This window comes from Panthera uncia, chromosome C2 (genome assembly GCF_023721935.1).
Source record: "Panthera uncia isolate 11264 chromosome C2, Puncia_PCG_1.0, whole genome shotgun sequence".
NCBI lineage: Eukaryota > Metazoa > Chordata > Mammalia > Carnivora > Felidae > Panthera > Panthera uncia.
The window spans coordinates 143452987-143471746 of record NC_064810.1 but is presented as its reverse complement, the minus strand read 5'-3'; the positions used below and the strand labels follow the sequence as shown (position 1 = coordinate 143471746).

General features: G+C 43.8%; 1 protein-coding gene across 2 annotated transcripts in view; it reads right to left on the bottom strand.

Annotated features, from left to right (window-relative positions):
- TGFBR2 (transforming growth factor beta receptor 2) overlaps positions 1-18760 on the bottom strand; it is a 91332-nt gene that overhangs the window by 52522 nt on the left and 20050 nt on the right. For both annotated transcript variants that reach the window (XM_049628933.1, XM_049628932.1), the window contains exon 2: positions 861-1029. In XM_049628933.1, coding sequence (XP_049484890.1) covers positions 861-1029 — 169 coding nt within the window. The remainder of the gene's footprint in view (positions 1-860; positions 1030-18760) is intronic.

The following is an 18760-nucleotide window of genomic DNA, read 5'->3' as shown; positions in this document are numbered from 1 at the left end:
TGCCAACTGGCCAGGAAACACATAGGTTACTTAAGAAAAAATTGGCTGACAAATTTAAAACATCAGAGTAAGTCTGCAAATGCTATATTTCATTAATGAATTTATACATTTTATAAAAGAGGACTCTTTTAATCTCTATTTTCCTTTTAGCTCTTGCTCTTACTCCCAATCCCAAACTATGAATGAATCAAAGGATTTATGAGCACCGTGTGTGTGTGTGTGTGTGTGTATGTGTGTGTGTGTGCGCGTTGAAGGGGGAATGAGAATGAGAGAGAGAGAGAGAGAGAGAGAGAGAGAGAGAGAGAGAATATGAAGGGAATGGGATCTAAGAAACAAGCAGTTCTGATCCCAGAGCAAGATGGATTATGTAGCCCAGTGGTGCTGTGAGTAACATGGCCAGGACTCCTGACTAACGAATGGGCTGTTTTTCTGGTTCTCCTAAGAACTTCCCTGTTTTTGACAAGGTCTTGCCTCTTTACACAGCCACCTTGCATCCCCTCTCCTCCCATAAAACAAGACTGACATTGCCTCACAGAAACAAAGCTCCTGGTATCACTCTGGGGTACCGAGCGGGAGGTTGTCAGTTAAAACGACAAGTGGCAGATGTCTCTCCTTCATACAAGGAAGGGGTCCCAGACTTATTGTAAATATTTAAGGCCATCTCATACACTGTCACACCCACACGTAAACAGATCCACAGCGGTGTGTATGTATCTGAAAACATACAGAACATCTCTGGAAGGGAGGCTGCCTGAGGGAAAGGGACAAGTCAGGGGGCCAGGGGACACCCTGACTTTACGCACGGCAGCGCGCATCACTTAGGAAAGAGAGAAAAGGCAGATGTTTAGAGGCCACCTTACCAGACGGCCAGACAGACTTCGTGTGGCCTCTCGCAGATAGACGTGATGCTGCAGTTGCTCAGGCAGGATTTCTGGCTGTCGCAGGTGGAAGATCTCACATCACAAAATTTGCACAATTGCGGAAACTTGATGATACCATTGTTGTCGGTGACCATCATGCCATTGTTAACTGGGGAGGGAAAAGCAAGACACGTTAAATGAGTATCTAACTGCTAGGCAGCCTGCCAGTGAACCCCTGATGATGTGTTGCAATTTCGAATGAAATAAAATAATGCCTTTATGTCAGATCAGACTTTCCTTCACACAGGCGATTCGTAATGAAAGCCATTTCGGGGTGGTGGTGGCCGGGGTGGGGAGACGTCTGAGTAACTTCTTGATTTTGTCAGTGGTTGCCTAAGGCACTCGATCTACAAACAATCATTCCATCCAGAAACAGCGAACTGATCTGTCTACTGCATAGTTCTGGGTGCTGGAAGCACAGAGAACACTACCTTAAGGAAACCATCATTTAGCTGAGTAGATAGACAAGGAAACAAATGAGGGTAGGGTAACCCAAAATAGAAACACAGAAGATACAGGATCCTAATGAGGGCCACCACTTAGATGGGTCGAGAGAGATCACAATGGAGCAGAGTTGTGCGGTACAAAAGCGTGTTGGCCAACTCAGAGGGCAGGACACTGCCGTCGTTCTCCTCACCTGCATGGGAAGAGCTACAAGGGCGTTCTTTGCAAGAGACTGGTTCTAACTTCTCCCCATTGCCTTGAAGGAAATCAGTTAATCGACCAACACTGACTGTCTCTGAGATAGAATCCCCAAAATTGGCAAGGCTCCAGGCGCCGGAGTCCTGCAGGTGAGTGAAAGGTGAGTTCTACCTCAAGAATCCACCACCCGCTACCTCTCTGACTTTAGCCACCGCCACACCCCACCAGCCCCTTTACTCCTTACTCGTTACCTTTTAAGACACACAGGCCTTCCCCAGAAGAAGCCAAGTTCCTTCCTCCCCAGAGCCTTTCACTTGCTATTCCCTTTGTCTGGCTTTTTGTCACCTTCCTGGTCTCCAGTTAATGTGACCTCTTCATCCTAAAGCGACCCACAAGTAACTACCACAGAATTCTGTTGTTATCTCCTGCACAACTATCTCAGTCACTTACTTGCTTACAATCTATCCACCAAGATGCAAGCTGCGTGAGCTTTCATCTGCCCTGTTTACACACTGTATCTCTAGTGCCAAGAAGACGACCTGCTACATAGAAGGTATCCAGAGTATTTGTCAGATGACTACGTGAAGAATGAATACACAAAGGACTAACTATAAGAAGGTCACGTTTGGCTCTGTGTATCAAGTGGGAAAGGATACATAACTTCTTCCTTCAGACTGGGGGGTGGTGGGTGTGATTATACATGCGATATTCATTCACAGTCATCAATAACATATTGAAGACAGACTGTTCTTTGCAAGACACATGCTGCATGTTAACAGACCATTAAAAAGGGGATAACACTACCTTCCCCTTATTTTTCCTGCATGAGATCCATTTCTCCTGGCAAAAGTGGAAGTTCAATAGATGAGTTTGAGAGTCAAGAGAAGTAAAACAAGGCTACTGCAGGTTGGGGGAGGAGGGCGCCTGGGTGGCTCAGTCAGTTAAGCGTCTGACTTCAGCTCAGGTCATGATCTCACAGTTCGTGAGTTCGAGCCCCACATCCGGCTCTGTGCTGAGAGCCTGGAGCTTGGAGCCTGCTTCAGATTCTGTGTCTCCCTCTCTCTCTGCCCCTTCCCCATTTGTTCTCCCTCCCTCTTTCTCTCTGTCTCTCAAAAATAAATAACATTAAAAAAAAAATAAAAAATAAAGACAAGGCTACTAGGCATTTGGTCAACAAACATGAACTCAGAGACACTCATCAACCGGACTAAGAAAGATTAGGTGCCTAGACCACCTGTAGCACCATAACAGTCACTGGCCGTTAGGAAGCTGGGAGGTACGTTTCTCCCAGGGATCGCCCTTGGAAAGGCCTGAGGAGAGCCTCCCCATCTCCTCCCCGTGTCAAGCATGCTCCTGCCTAAAGCCAGAGGAACGACTTCATCACCCACCCCCTGTCTCTCCCTGTCCCATGAATTTCAGATTTCTGTCATCCACACTTTGCCACGAAACCCTCTTCATCACTTGGGCATAGCACCTGTTTCCTGGGTCTCTAAAAATATAAACATATATAAATTTAAGATTTGCTTTCTTGTGGTAACATTAAATATAGAAGAAGAAGAAGAAAAAAAAAAAAAAAAAACCAAACCCATTCATCCCTCTCAGGCCTCAAGTTCATTTCAGGAAGTATATTTTTAGGCAACAAACTATTTTGAAATTTGTCTCCCAGACCCAGAGCTCTATGCTAAGCTAAAAATACAGGCTAAAATGCTTTCTGAACCTTGTGTTCAATTTGGGACTAACACGACAATGAATATATATATTTGCAATAGTTAGATTTGGATCTATTTATGAAATAACTAACTTAACCCTTTAGATTTCCCTATAAGACATTTGTAAAACAACAAAAAGCTGGGGCATGTTGTATTTATGTGATTTTTTTTTTTTTTTTGGTATAGAGTATGTTTCAGACAGACAAACATGCATTTGCCAGAAGCTTTGTTCTTTTTAAATATAAAATGAAGCCTCCATGAAATGGAATTAAGCCTTCTAGCCTTTTAGGATTTTAGCCTGTATTAGCGGTTACCGACTTTGAGGGCATGTTAGAATCGATCACCTACGGAGCTTTTAAAAGATAATGAGGCCCAGGTCCCACCTCCAGATACACTGATTTAATTATGCTGGAAGGCAGCCTGAGCATCAGGATTTTAAGAAGCTGCCTGGATGATTCTAACGTGCACCCAAGGCAGAGAATCCTGACCTAGAATTAACTGAAAACAACATGACCGGCGCAAAACAAAACAAACAACCCTCCCACCACACACGCACACACACACACACACTTGTGCACACACATACACACGCGCGCGCGCGCACACACACACACACACACACACACAACTTCTGTGACCGTAACGGAGCAGCCCCTCCATAAAGCCGGGAGTACCAGCCCCTAAAAGGAGTCCTTCTCAGGGATGGCTAGTGCTTTTCTAACACAAGCTAAGAAGTGTGAGAAAAGTCAGGAGAGGAGTGCAAACAGTGAGTCCACTGTTGGAAGCCACCAGGGCAGCCGCAGACCTGTTGACAAGTAGAAGGGCTTTAAGATCTGATGCCTACAAAGCACAATCAACAGTGAAGACACCAAAGAGGGCCATCAAAGAAGAGAAAGGCTAGAGAAGGGCCGCCAAGCCACACAGCTCTGGGGGGTGGCATTCCGACCGCAGTCTGTGCAAACGGGGCCCCTGGAGACAAGCAGGTCTACAAAGCCGGCTGCCTACGGCAAGACCCAGAAAGGGAAGGCCTTTGCAATGAACCCTGGGAAAAAGGCAAACAGCCAGCTTCACTCCCTACTTGGAGGTACAGGTGTGTGTGTGTGTGTGTGTGTGTGTGTGTGTGTGTGTGTGTGTCGGGGGGGAAGGGACAGTTTACAGTGGGGATTCATACACATCAAACACCTACTGTGCACCAAAGGATGTAAGTTATCACATATCGCGTCGTAAGTACCCAGTGAAGAGGCCTCATCTTTCTCTTTATTATTGTAAAAGCGACCACTGCTAAGGTGAACAGACTTTTTAAGCTTGAGCAGCTGTTTTTTATGTTTTTGTTTTTCTGAAAAATTTGAAAGCCTTTACCCGGGGCATATTCACTATAATTTCTTGCCCTCCCTTCTCCAGCCAGCCACTCCCTATTCACTGACCTCAGGAGGCTCCCTACCTTGACAACTCCAGCCAGCCAGTAAGCATCAGCCTCTGCTTTAAGCCAGTGTTCTCCCTTGTGAACATGTGTGTTGGTGGCATAGAGCGAAATGTAAGGGGCAAAGCTTCTCTTAAGCTTTGTTGGAGGTCATCTTGTTCTGCTAAAAACTTTATGAAGTCACTCTGAAGAGATGGGGGAGACATACTTAGGAAGTTTTGGTTATCATTTCAGAGGGCTGACTTACAGACTCCCTGAAGACCCACAAGCCCCCCACCGCCGAAGATTCCAAGGACTAGCCCAGAGTCCTCAAGAATCACCGATAGCACCCTAAATAGCACTCCGCTAATCAGAGTTGGGGGGGGGGGCTCCTGGGGGGGGTGCAGGAAGGGCCCTAGTGGCTATTCACCGCGTGCATGATTCCACCTGTGCATTCCAATCAACAGAAGAAGTTACCATTTGCAACCTCAGGTATCAAACATCTTATGTTTGTGAATACGTGTTTGTGAAGCCAAAGTAATGAAAGGTGAGTGGATCTATGTGAATCGCCAGGGACAAAGATATTACCCTAAACACCACAACAAAAGCCACCTAATTAACCCCACAGTAGACCCTAACCAACTTCCAAATTACTTCCAATTCGGGTTAAATTACCCTCCTGCATCTTTAGTTAATATGTTCTCATATTAGTGAACATTTTTAGTGTCTCTATGCCCTCTGTGCACAGCTGACCATCTTCAGGGAATTTTCTACCCATACTAGGCAAATCAGCTATTCATAATGTCCCCCAGAAAGAGGTTCCAATAAGAACATCTCTCACCTAGAAAGTCATTCGCTAAAGGAAGTGAGCCTGGGTAGCCTCCTTCAGCATATGATGGGGTCACATGGCACGCCGCATTTCACTTCTCTTCAAACAAACCCATGAGTAATACCAAGACCTTCAGTCTAGGTCATACTGCCTTCCTCATTTTAGGGCACATTTTCCCCAAACTCATTGCCTGGAGACACAAGTTCCAGGTCTTGAGAATATGAATTGAGTAAAAGCTTAGCTGTGTCTATTTCTGGAACAACACTGTTGTCTTTGAAGGTTAGTGATGAGCAGCCTAATAAGGCTTAGACTTATTCCAGATAAATATTAGATATGACTATCGGACAGGAATTCTTAGTCCGTTATCTTTGGAATGATGTCAACTATTAACTGAAGTACTAGGTGAAATCTCAAGATTCTACACAGAATCTTAAACACTTTGCCAGAAATGCACTCCCGTATGTTTGAATTCGTGCATCTATCTCTTGTTGCCTAGTGATGTGTTTTGGGGGGCACCTAAGAATGAATTCGTTCTACAAACACCTGTGAAGGTCTTGTTTAGTGCTATTTATTTCAGAGCAGGACCACTAAAATTGATACAATTACCTGCAGCATCTCAAAGAATAATCCATGGCAACTGGTGAACAGAACTCCACATGCTTCTGAGAAGTGCTTCTCAGATGTTACGGTGGATACAAAGATTTGGGGAATATGTTTAAACCCCCAGGTGTGGGATACTGTATTGGCTCATGCAATTGTGGGGCTTGCAAGTCCAAAATTTAGAGGGCAGGCCAGGGCTTGGAAACCCAGGCAAGAATGAATGCTACAGCACTGAGACAGAACTTCTTCTCGGGGAAACCTCTTCTGCTCCCAAGGCCTTCCAACTGGTTGGATGAGGCCCAATCACATTACCCAGGGTAATGTGACTGGACTTAAGAGTCAACTGATTACAGTTGTTAATCACATCTGCAAAGTACCTCCACAGCAACACCCGGGTTAATGTTTGATTGAAGAGCTGGGCCCTGTAACCTAGCCAAGTACTCATTAAACTGAGCATTACAGGTAGAAACTGAGACCGTTCCCAGATTCTGCTGATGCCACTGGTTCACGTGTTGAGGAGGAAGACTAGGGGGAACCCAGTTTTTGCCTGGCCATTATTTCCCCTTCTCCACTCATACTGGATCCAGCAAAATTAAATACCGTTCCTCACCTTTTTTACAGGCGTGTCTCATCTTACAGTTCTTTCCATCTGCTTTTCTCTTGAGTCTGGCCTCTTAAACGATCACAGGCCCAGAGGCTCTGATCACCATATGGGCCCAGAATTGAAAGACTTGTTCTCTGAAAGAAGGTTTTTAATTGCAGTTGGCATTTCGGAGTCAGACACTGAGGCGACCATCTGGCAGACAGCCGCCATGGTCTGTGATGCTGGCAACAAATGCCCCACGGCCCCCGAGACCAGGTGGGACAAGTGTATTGGCCCGTCACACACGTCCTCCCTCCAGAACAAAGCAGCAAGTCAAGCAGCCTCAGAGCAGGCCCTTCATAACTCTTCACGGAAGAAAGACATTTCCAAGGGAAGAAAATACTTTGGCCTATGACTAGAAACAAACAAATAACACCTCGTGATTAAGTCGAAGATATTTTAGGAATATTTTTCTTCTCTACAGCATAGCTGGAAATCGTAACACAACACAATACCTTCTATTTTAGTTTAAAAAAAATTTTTTTAACGTTTATTTATTTTTGAGACAGAGAGAGACAGAGCATGAACGGGGGAGGGGCAGAGAGAGAGGGAGACACAGAATCGGAAGCAGGCTCCAGGCTCTGAGCCATCAGCCCAGAGCCCGACGCGGGGCTCGAACTCACGGACCGCGAGATCGTGACCTGAGCCGAAGTCGGACACTTAACCGACTGAGCCACCCAGGCGCCCCCTATTTTAGTTTTAAAAGTATTTTAACCGCCAATCCCTAAGTAATGGTAAATATCTGGAGAGCAGGGGAGGTGGGCTCTTCTTCAAGTGATAGTCCCGCACGGTCTCTGAAGGACCAGGATGAGTCCTAGAGAAATCATCACTTAGTTAACTTGGAGACCAGAGTATGGGCAGGAAAGAAACAGACAAGTGGCCTGAATACATCAATTCTTTTCGTGCAAATGTTCTATGATAATACTTTTAAAAAACCTTCCAAGGATGACCGAAACAATACTCGAAAATCTCTCTGAAATGGCGGAAAAATCATTCTAGTCAAAAACGTAATAAGAAAAGATGTATCCTTTCACATTGAAATTGCCTACCACATGGCCAACCTTTAAGGATCTGTCAAGCGTCTGTGATATTCTCCACATCCCAAGAGATTTAAAACAAACATCTGCCCTCCTGGGGCTTACCTTCTAGTTGGAGAAGCAAAATTATCAAATGTAACTGACTTGTCTTTAAATGCAGGCATGAGGTCAAAAAAAGGAGAGAGACTGGCACAAGAATACCCAGTTTTATGGGGGATGGGGGGTGGGGGGTGGGGATCAGTCCTTGAAGAATGGGTGGCTTTGGCAAGGGAAGGACAAAAAGGCACTCTGCGGGGCGCCTGGGTGGCTCAGTCGGTTAAGCGTCTGACTTCGCCTCAGATCATGATCTCATGGTCCTTGAGGTCGAGCCCTGTGTTGGGCTCTGTGCTGACAGCTCGGAGCCTGGAGCCTGCTTCGGATTCAGTGTCTCCCTCTCTCTCTGTCCCTCCCCCGCTTGCACTCTGTTTCTCCCCCTCTCTCTCTTTCTCAAAAATAAATAAATATTAAAAAAAAATTTAGGGGCGCCTGGGTGGCTCAGTCGGTTAAGTGGCCGACTTCGGCTCAGTCCATGATCTCACTGTTCGTGGGTTTGAGCCCCGCATCGGGCTCTGTGCTCACAGCTCAGAGCCTGGAGCCTGTTTCAGATTCTGTGTCTCCCTCTTTCTCTTTCCTCCCCCACTCATGCTCTGTCTCTCTGTTCTCAAAAATAAATAAACGTTAAAAAAATTTTTTTTTAATTTAAATAAAGGCACTCTGGGCTGAGCAGAGATGAGATCTCTGAAGACAGAATCATTCATCAAATAGGCATCCTGCATTTGAGTGGCACATGCATGTTCTGGTGTGTATGCTATTCACAGGACTGGCTCGATCAAGTGAGATTTACAAAAGGCAAGGAGAGTTGGGAAGGCAGAGCAAAAGCCCCGGGACCAGAAGCACAGGAGGCAAGAACTGAATCTCAGACGTAGTCTGCCTCCTCTCATAATAGAAATATTCTAATCTAGGAATGAACTGAAGAAACTCCAGGCCTGGTTTAATGAATCTGGACAGTTGTCAAGCATCCTAATAAAACTCCAGCCTAAATTCACTAAAAAGTAGGTAACTGTGAATAAATCGGAGAGGAGGTGTGTGTGTGTGTGTGTGCGCGTGCCTGTGTGTGTGCATGTGTGTTCCCTCCCTTTTTGACTTGTTCAGTGGAGGAAGTTAGCTTTGAAGGTTTGGGTTTCTTTATTTTTTTTTTCTTTAGCCTTTTTGGCTAAAATGAGTCGAATTGTTCACTATGGATTGTTTCAAGGAAACTGCATAAACCAATGTAGGAACTTGTATTCACCAAACAAATAAATGAAGGGATTAAGCTATGTTTCAAAGGGATTAATCCAATAGGGCATTTTACATTGAAAACTTGACTGTACCTCTAAAGGAGGATTTTAAAATTCTGATTTACAGGGAGCTTTTCAAAAGCCACATATAGACTAAAACAAGTTGCCGCTGAATGGAAAAGTGATTGGCATTGTCTAGTGACAAACATAAAATAACTGAGCTGGAGTTTGATTGCCAACTTCTCAACTGAACACTCCCCAACCCCTATAGTTCCAAATAGCTCCCAATATGCACACTCTGTTTTCTTGCTTAGCCCTGAATTTCTTGGATCACTGAGGATGAAGTGCAGCTTGAGTTCTCCGAAAACACTTGCTGCATTTGCTTTTTTTGGGGGGTGGTGGTGGCGGGTATATGTCCCAGAATCAGGCCACATATCAGGTGACAAAACCCACACATTTTAAATGACTCTTGCAGATGGAAATATCTATATTACTGCCAAAGGCAGTATTTCCGAATACTAGAATTTTTGCCACAAAGAGCTGAAAAACTCTTAGCTCTCTCAATCATCTTCTTTAATGTTTAACAGGGATCTAGTAGAAAAACAGCCCCCAGAAAGCTGGGTAGGGGTGAGCAGTTGGCAACAAATGCCACTGTCCACACATGGCAATTTTAGTTTACCATTGAGAAAGCTGATTTTCACAGTGTGTTTATCTGGCAAAATCTTAACTCTAGAGACTTTGAAATGAGCCAACACCAGGAGAATGCAGGGGCTGGGGTTGAGGAAAAGAGGAAAGCAGTTGAATAAATTAAGCCACAACAATGCAAATGGGATACTATACCAAGTGAAGGAGTACAATTTGACACCATTTCACATACTGTCAAAATAACTATTCTGCTAGGAAATGCTTTAAAGTTAGTTGGTGCTTTATGTAAAGTAATAGTAACTGAGAAAACAATTCTCCCTCAGTTGATGTGACTTGGATGGTATACCGTGACAACAAGCAAAAGCACCCAGAGATTATTGCAAATAAATATGATTAACTCTCTTGGTGACAGTCAAAACATCATTGGTAAATAGCCTGGCAGAGGCACCATAATGAGCACAGGATTTATGGAGTGCTATAGCATTCCAACTCAACTCAAATAATTACCAGAAAAATTAGCCAACATAAGCAAACATGCATTACCTATCTGCTTTGTGAGCGGATATAAAAGCCTTACGGGGGCGCCTGGGTGGCTCAGTCGGTTAAGCGTCCGACTTCGGCTCAGGTCATGATCTCACAGTTTGTGAGTTCGAGCCCCCTGTCGGGCTCGGTGCTGACAGCTCAGAGCCTGGAGCCTGCTTCGAATTCTGGGTCTCCCTCTCTGTCTCTTTGCCCCTCCCCCACTCATTCTCTGTCTCTCTCTCCTTCAAAAATAAATAAACATTAAAAAATTTTTAAAAAAAGAACTCTTATGGAAACGGTGGACATTATGAGACATAACCCTTTCTTTTCAAGATGCTTACAGTCCTGTAGGGAACCAAAAAAAAAAAAAAAAGTACTTGTATGATTTTTATCAAAAAAACTTTGGAAATGGAAAGGCTCTTCAGTTTTGTGAAGTATGTGAAAATACTGGTCAAAGCAGATGATTCAGAGGCTCATGTTCTGGAAAAGGGCTGGAAATACGATAGCACTCAGGTGAAGCACTTCTTTAAGGGGTGAGGTTCGAGATGCTTGGTTTCTGACACCCAAATAAGCTGGGAGTAGACCAGACTGACAGACATTAAAGCAGGGATTGCATGAGCCACATAGAGTCCACAGATGTGTTCCGTTTGGCCTAAACTCTTTTCTTTTTAAAATGTGAACCAAGTGAGGCTCTTAGGTAGCTCAGTAGGTTAAGTGTCCGACTCTTGATTTCAGCTCAGGTTATGATCTCATGGTTCACGGGTTCAAGTCCATGCTGTGCTTGACAGTGTGGAGCCTGCCTGGGATTCTCTCTCTCCCTCTTTCTCTGTCCTTCCTCACTCTCTGTCTCTCTCAAAAGAAACAAATAAACGTAAAAGAAATGTGAACCAAGTTTTCTTTTAAAAAAAAAATTTTTTAACATTTATTTATTTTTGAGACAGAGAGAGACAGAGCATGAATGGGGAAGGGTCAGAGAGAGGGAGACACAGAATCTGAAACAGACTCCAGGCTCTGAGCTGTCAGCACAGAGCCCGACATGGGGCTCGAACTCACGGACCGCGAGATCATGACCTGAGCCGAAGTCAGACGCTTAACTGACTGAGCCACCCAGGCGCCCCCCAGGTTTTCAAATTAGGATATTTCACAGGAAAAGCTGGATTTCCAACTCTAAGACAATTAAAAGATGGCGTGCCTGGGTGGCTCAGCTGGTTGAACATCCTACTCTTGCTTTCAGCTCAGGTCATGATCCCAGGGTCATGGGATCGAGCCCCCACATCCAGCTCAACGCTGAGCATGGAGGCTGCTTAAGATTCTCTCTCTTGCTCTCCACCTCTGCTCCTCTCCCTCACTTGTTCTCTCTCAAATAAATAAAATGAAAAACAAAAAAGAAAATTAAAAAGATGTGGCAACAGTGGACCTACAGAGTTGCCATGACAACAGTCAGACGTTAGCTAGTGAGGGGTGGTAGGCCCTTGAAGTGGTTCGAGTACCCACTGGCTGGCTTGCCACTCACTGCTGCTCCCTCACGACTCCTACCCCCTGCCCGGCCCCTGCGGCCACCTGAAGTTTTACCATTAATGATTTTTTTTTAACATATCTGTTCAACTCTCTATTCTAACATTAGAGGTTTAAATGGAAGGCCAAAAACTCACGTATAATTCTCTAATATGGTCATTTTCCAATGTGTATTTGATTCACTAACGTGGACACTCACGTTTCAAGAAAAGGAAAATTTTCTACTTTAGAAATCGGAACTGTATGGGAGAATAATAATAATACTAGTTATTTCTACACCATTTATTGAACGCAGATCAAATGCCTAGTCCAGTACCAAGAGTGAGGATTATTTCGTTTGCTCATCACAACCACCATGGCATTTTGTCATCACCATTTCACAGATGGGGAAATTAAGGGTCAAAGAGGTGAAATGACTATTCAAGGTCAATGAGACACAGCTAACGAGAAACAAAGCCACAAGTCACATGAAAACCCTCAGCCTCCCCGACACTAGCAGTGTGACAGATGTACCCATTGTAAAGGTTCCCGAGAAGCACTTAACAGTCCCTCCAGCAGAAGGCAAAGATACTGAGTGTGGCCAGAAGTAGCAGAGGGGGTCATGTAGGGCCAGGGGAGCAGCACGTTTCTTAGAAAAGAGCTTTGGTTCTTTGTAATTCCTTTGCTTATTTTAGGAGACATATAGAATCACAGTCAGCTTGTAAAGTCCAAGGGTTTTAAGGTCAAAGACTTCAGAGTTCAGGATCTGCCACTATTAAGGCTGTAGGACCAAGGCAAGCCACTTCTTGAAACCCCCTTCTCTTGGTCAATGAAATGGTACTCTCTAGGGTCAGGATGAAGTGAAAACATGCTTGAAGTACATGAGAAAATCATCTGGACAATAAAAAGTGCCACACAAGCACTCTGGTTAGAAAAGTAGCACAGCATGCAAACACTCTCTCACAAACGAAAATTACAGGAAAGGCACAAGATAATTAAAAGTCTGGTAAATTTATGCCTCCTCATCACCAGAATGCAGCAGTCTGATGACCTCTACAAAATATTTCAGGAAATTTGAGCGAATAGACAAATTGAAATACGGTAACGTTTTGTTACCAGCGACCTGGAGCCAAAGCTTTCAAAGAGATCTAACGGAATCAATCACTGTTTGATAACAAAGCTCCCAAGAGTGCTTTGGATCTTTAAACACCCTTCTAGAACCAAACCATCTGGTTTTAAAATACTGTTCAGAACCAGCTTAGGTCTGGCAACTAGGTAGTAACTGGAGGATCGAGTTCGATTTTCAAATCCTCTGCTGACCCTTGCGCCACATTCAACATGAAGAGCTGATCTGCCTTGGCTTTGAGGCACTTCGTGTGTCATTTGGCAACATGCTAATAAAATTAGTGAATTTGACGGGCAGCCGTGGGGAGGCAACGAGGCGCCTTAAGATTATGGAATTCTGAAATGTTGAAATGAAGTTATGTTTGGCCTTCTTTCTCAAGGAAAAACCCAGCACAATGTGATTCACAGCTGATGAGGAACATGGAGAGGAATATAAGCAACAATTTTCTTAGATTTGTAAGTATCTATCTAGTTAAGAAGCTTTCTGTGCCATTCAGATACACGGAAAGCAATATTCCTTAATCTCTTTTCCTCGAAGCCGTTTCCTCATGTACAAATTAATTATGTGACATTGCTATACAGTTTCCCCTCGAGGAGAATTCACGCTGGGAGTAGACGCGGGTTGCAGCAGAGAAGACACTGAACTAACTGTGCGCCTGGCTTTGCGTTCTTGGGCAACTACCCAACCACACTGTGCCTATCCTCTGACCGGTCAAATAGGTGGGCCGAACACGACGATCTTTAAGTCCCTTTCGTTTTGGAAAACACTCACAGTTCAACCCCCAAGAGTCAAGAAACCTGAATAATTCAGACGTGCCTCAGCACTGACCTGGCAGTCCTGGTTAAGCAGAATGACATGCTATGTTTCAGCTTATAAGAAAAAACGGCTTCAGGACTATCAAGCAGTGTGATTTCAGTTTTGCCGTCTCTGCTCCTTGAGAAACCACACTCTCTGCAACTTTGGGAGGTCCACATCCCCCATTAATACTCAGGCTTAACCCCGATCACTGAAGCTGATCCATCTTGCAGGAACAAACATTTGTGCATCCCGAGGTTAGAAGGAAGGAAAATTATGTCAGATGACAAAGGATCACTTTCCATTCAGCCCGTGTAGGCATTTCCTCTAATTTTATGGGGGATGTGGAGGAAATTCTGGCTTACAGCACAGACATTCACTCTAACCATTTTAAAAAAACAACCTTCAGCATTAGAAACATCTCTGTTTACTCTGAATCCATTTCTGGGCTCAGCTTGAATGATAAGTAATAATAACATGTATAATTGTACAAAAACATCCCATTACTTGATCTATGCCTTGACTGTGTCTGGCAAGTGGCTATGAGAGATTAGATTATTGCTTCCATTTTACAGAAGAGGGAACTGTTTAAGTAGCTTGCTGAGGCTGGCAGGCAGCAGGATATCAGCATCATGAGGTCAGGGACTATCATCTGTCTTGTTCCAAGACGGACAGCCTCGGCCCAGGGTCTGTCACAGAACAGGGCTCAATAAATGTGGAATTAAAAGCCAAAATTCAAAACCAAGCTCCTTCTACTAGGCCATCTATTTGAGGCTGAATTTTCCCTCAAATGAAAATTAAGGCAAAGAAACATGGTCGATTTTAAGAAAATGAAAGTAACAACCAGTTCTGGTATAGTTTCAGCATTATGTTTAAAACTGTGACCCCCTTGTAAAAGATTCTGGGGAGGCTCTTCATTGACTAGCAGCTGCCAAACTGCCTTCGACTAGTTGGCACGAGAAAACTAAAGGGTGCGTTCGGATTCACTTTGGTTTCTAAGATAACAACAAACACTTTGAAGCCTCCCTTCATATTTTTCAAGGAGAGGAAGTGAAATAAAAAAAAAAAAAAAAGAAAGAAATACGTTTTAAGCACTGGGAAGCCTTCAAGGAGGGACATCACAGGGTAGGAAATTTGAAATGAATTCTGAGAATCTGCTCTTGAACCGAGCAACTCTGTTGCTTTCTCGCAATACAGTTGGATGAGAAGGTGTGGGGAGGGTTTATGCCTTTCCTGGGTATTCCTCACCCTTGTCATTCATGCCATTCACAGTAAACAGCACACAGGGCTCTCGTAAGGTAAGTAGCTGTGATCTGTATGATGCTGTCCTCCGATAGGTAAAAAGCCAACTGCCCTCCACGCTGTAACAAGCCCACTGCAGTTGGTGAGAAGAGAGAACAGCCATTTACCAGAGGATATTGTTTTCACTGTTGTCAACAGGCTGTGGCAGAGTCAAGATAGATCCCAGCAGTCATTTCAGTACAGAAAATGAGAACCACACCCACAGTCCTTGAGGGCTCTTCCCACTGAGTACTGGAATACAGCGGGCTCCTTCCATCTATGGGGACGGCCATATTTGCATACGGCAATAACATTTACTGCTAGGGCTAAGTGTGGAATAAGTAACTTCAACTTTGAAATGTTCTGAATTGTCTTTGACTGGGAGATCAAATTACACCTTTTAGTTCTTTAGAAGACTTTTTGTGCCAACTCCCATAGGCAGCTAACTTCTGCACCTTGGATTTGCCCTCGCCCGCCCCTCAACTCAAATAATCTTATTCATTAAACCTAACTAGTGCTGGAAACTACCTAATGGAGTGAGCGGCAAGATGTGTAAAATGCCGCATGGCCCCAGTGGTGACCGAGAAAGCACATTTTGACTACATTTCACCGACTCTCAACCATTTCAGTCTAATCTTTTTACCAACACCAATGGGATTGTGGACTGGCTTCATTTCTTGAGGAGTCCAATGTAAAAATGTGTGTCTATAAGTGTAAAAAAAAAAAAAAAAAAAAGAGAGAGAGAGAGAGAGAGAGAAAGAGAGACCAAAGATGAGAGACCACGGGGAAACCGAGAGGGTGTGAAGAGATAACAAGCACGCTCTGGTTTTAGGGCATTTGGACATACTATTCCCTCCACCTAGAACATTCTGAAGATAGATGCCTTTTTCAGATAGGAATATGGTAGCCCTTTTCTAAAATTACACTCAGCCATCAGCCTCTGCTCCTTACTCTGCACTTATTATCCCAACATATTAGTAAAATCCTGTTTCTAGGGGGAGCATAATGGTCTTTGTTTAGTTCACTGCTGTCCTCTAGAATCTTCAACGCTGCCTGGCACGTAGTAGCTGGCATGCAATAAACACTTGTTTCCACTTTTCCATTTCCCTGCATCCTGCAACACCAAGTTTCACATCCCTTCCTTAGGTTCCCGGAGAAAAGTTCTACTGTTTCTGACAAATTCCTCTTATTTGTTAAAAAGTAAATGAATGCGTATTTGTAGCTGTGGGACAAGGAATAAAGATACACTCACAGAGGAAAGAAGACAATAGAAAAAAAAAATTGGCATGTTGAACCCAGAACCCAGGTGCGGAGAGTGTGAATCGTCTGTGCAGTGTCTAAAACAATAAAAAATAAAAAGCTCAAGATTTCAATAATCAAAGTTAGCAGTATAAAGAAGTTAGTTCAGAGGTCAAGAGAGTTTCCTTCCTGGGAAGAGCTCGTTCATGAAGGTAGAGGACCACGGGGCACCCAAGACAAGATGCTCTTGTCAAGGCACGTTGTTCTGAAGTCGAGGGCTCGGTCTGGAGCTGCGCTGTGTAATATGGTAGCCAGAAGTCCACGCGGCTTTCTAAATTTAAATTACTAAACTAACACACGTAAATAACTGAAGTTAAATAAAGTCATATATTCACTTTCAAGTAGCACTAGCCATTTTCAAGTGCTTCGTAGCCACATATTGCCAGGATAGATCCAGAACATTTTCATCACAGCATAAAGTTCTATTGGACAAACACTGATCTGAAGAAATCCTAACAGACCTGGGCTCCTCAGCTTCCAGGGAGCTCTGAAATCAGAAGCTACAAGGGACATGGGAGAAGTAGGGCAGAGCCAGAAAAGAAGTCCCATGGAGAAGAGACTGGCTTGGACGTCGTTTGTAATTAATGGTCCACCCTGACTTCCTTTTTTTTTTTTTTTTTAAGCTTATTTTATTTATTTTGAGAGAGAGAGAGAGAGAACACACGGGAGAGGGAGAGAGAGAATCCCAAGCAGGCTCTGCTTTATCAGTGCAGAACCCAATGTGGGGCTCGAACTCACTAACTGTGAGATCATGACCTGAGTGGAAATAGGAGTCGGATGCTTAACCAATGGAGCTACCCAGGTGCCCCAACATTCTATCCCGACTTCTTAAGGGACGTGTTATATATGAAATGATTGGCTATCTGTAGTATTACTGCTGAGGTAGGGACAGGAGACAATTAGGGACAGGGACTAGATCTCCTCAGTAAACCCATAAGCCATGAGTGGCAGCAACAGAAGGTCCCAGAAGTGAGAAAAATGGACCAAACTAGGTTTGCAACAAGCTGAAACCTGTAGAGGCTCAAGTCAGCTGGCACGACCTCTCAAAATGCAAATCCCTGTGCCTAAGATAAAAGACTGTTTAAAAAAAAAAAAAAGTGAGGCTCATCTGACTCCTAAGGTATCAAGTAATTCTTATTAAGCCCCATTTCAATGACTGAAACATAATGCAGAGCCGAGGCGCACAGATTGAGTTTCCAGTCAAAGCCTACATAAGCCTAAAGCAAGGAAATTAACATTTTAGAAAAAATACTGGCTTCTTTTCCAAGGTTTTTTGGAGGGTTTAAGTCACGGCATGCCAAGTAAGGCTGAGTTTCTAGAAGAATGTAGCAGAGAGGTGACCGATGGCGGAGAGAATTTATTCACAGGGGAAAATCCCAATGCCCTCAGGGAAAGCCACCTTGCTAGACTCTTCTGATGGAAGCTAAATCTAATTAAAAGCATTCCTCCAGGGCAAGTTTTCTCCTTGGAGATTTCTACCTGCCTCTTTAACTTCTCTTTATCCAGTATTTCCAGGAGGAGTTTGAATGTTTCATAATCCCTACCGCTCCACAGGCATTGACGTTAAGCATATTTTTTTCTCCCACAAAATAATACTATTTTTATAGCCCTTTTAAGATTAAAACTAAAAACACAGATGATAAAAGAGGCCCCGGCTGGATCCTCCTAGAACAAAGTATTATAATTAAAGCGTACTACACTAAAGAGTATTTTCGTAAACATTAGAATATCATATATCCAAGACAGAAACAGCCTACAATTCCAAAGTACAGGACTGGAAAGGTATAAATAATGTAATCTGCCTATGATTATAGGTGCTAAGAAATTATCTGATTGTGCTTCATCAGAGGACTTGAAGGGAATGAGGATTTTAAGGATATTCTATAACTGTTCTGTCCATGATGGAAGCCAATAGCCACAGGCGGTCATTTACATTTAAGTGTAACTGAGATAAAATAATATTTAAAACCCAGTTCCTTAGCTGCACCGGCCACACTTGAAGGCACAGGTGGCTAATGGTTAGCACAGTGGCGAGCACAGACATTAGACATTGTCACCACCGCAGAAAGTTCCAGCAAACAAGTGCTTGCTCTCTAAGAGGGCTATACAATTTGTCCCAATGTTGTCATGGTGATTATGAAGTAAAAAGCTCCCTAAATACCACATTTCTGAGCTATTGGCATCGTTCTCCACTCTAGTAAATTCCTTGCAGTGGTTTATATACGTTGTCCAATCAATCCAACCTCCCTAGTCTCAAGCCCATTAAAATGGCATTAGATATAATAAAAGTATTCCATTGAGGCTCTACCCAACTGAAACTCTAAATTCTTCAGATTTCTAAAAGTATGAGGCATATGTTTGAGATACTTGGGGTGTGAACACGTCAGGAAAGCATCTATAAGTGAGGTCTGGCAAAAGAAAGTGCCCCCTTGCAATTAATGAATTTGTGCCCCTGTTTGGTTTGTTCATACCTCATTCCAGAAGAGTCGGCAGACTACTTTGT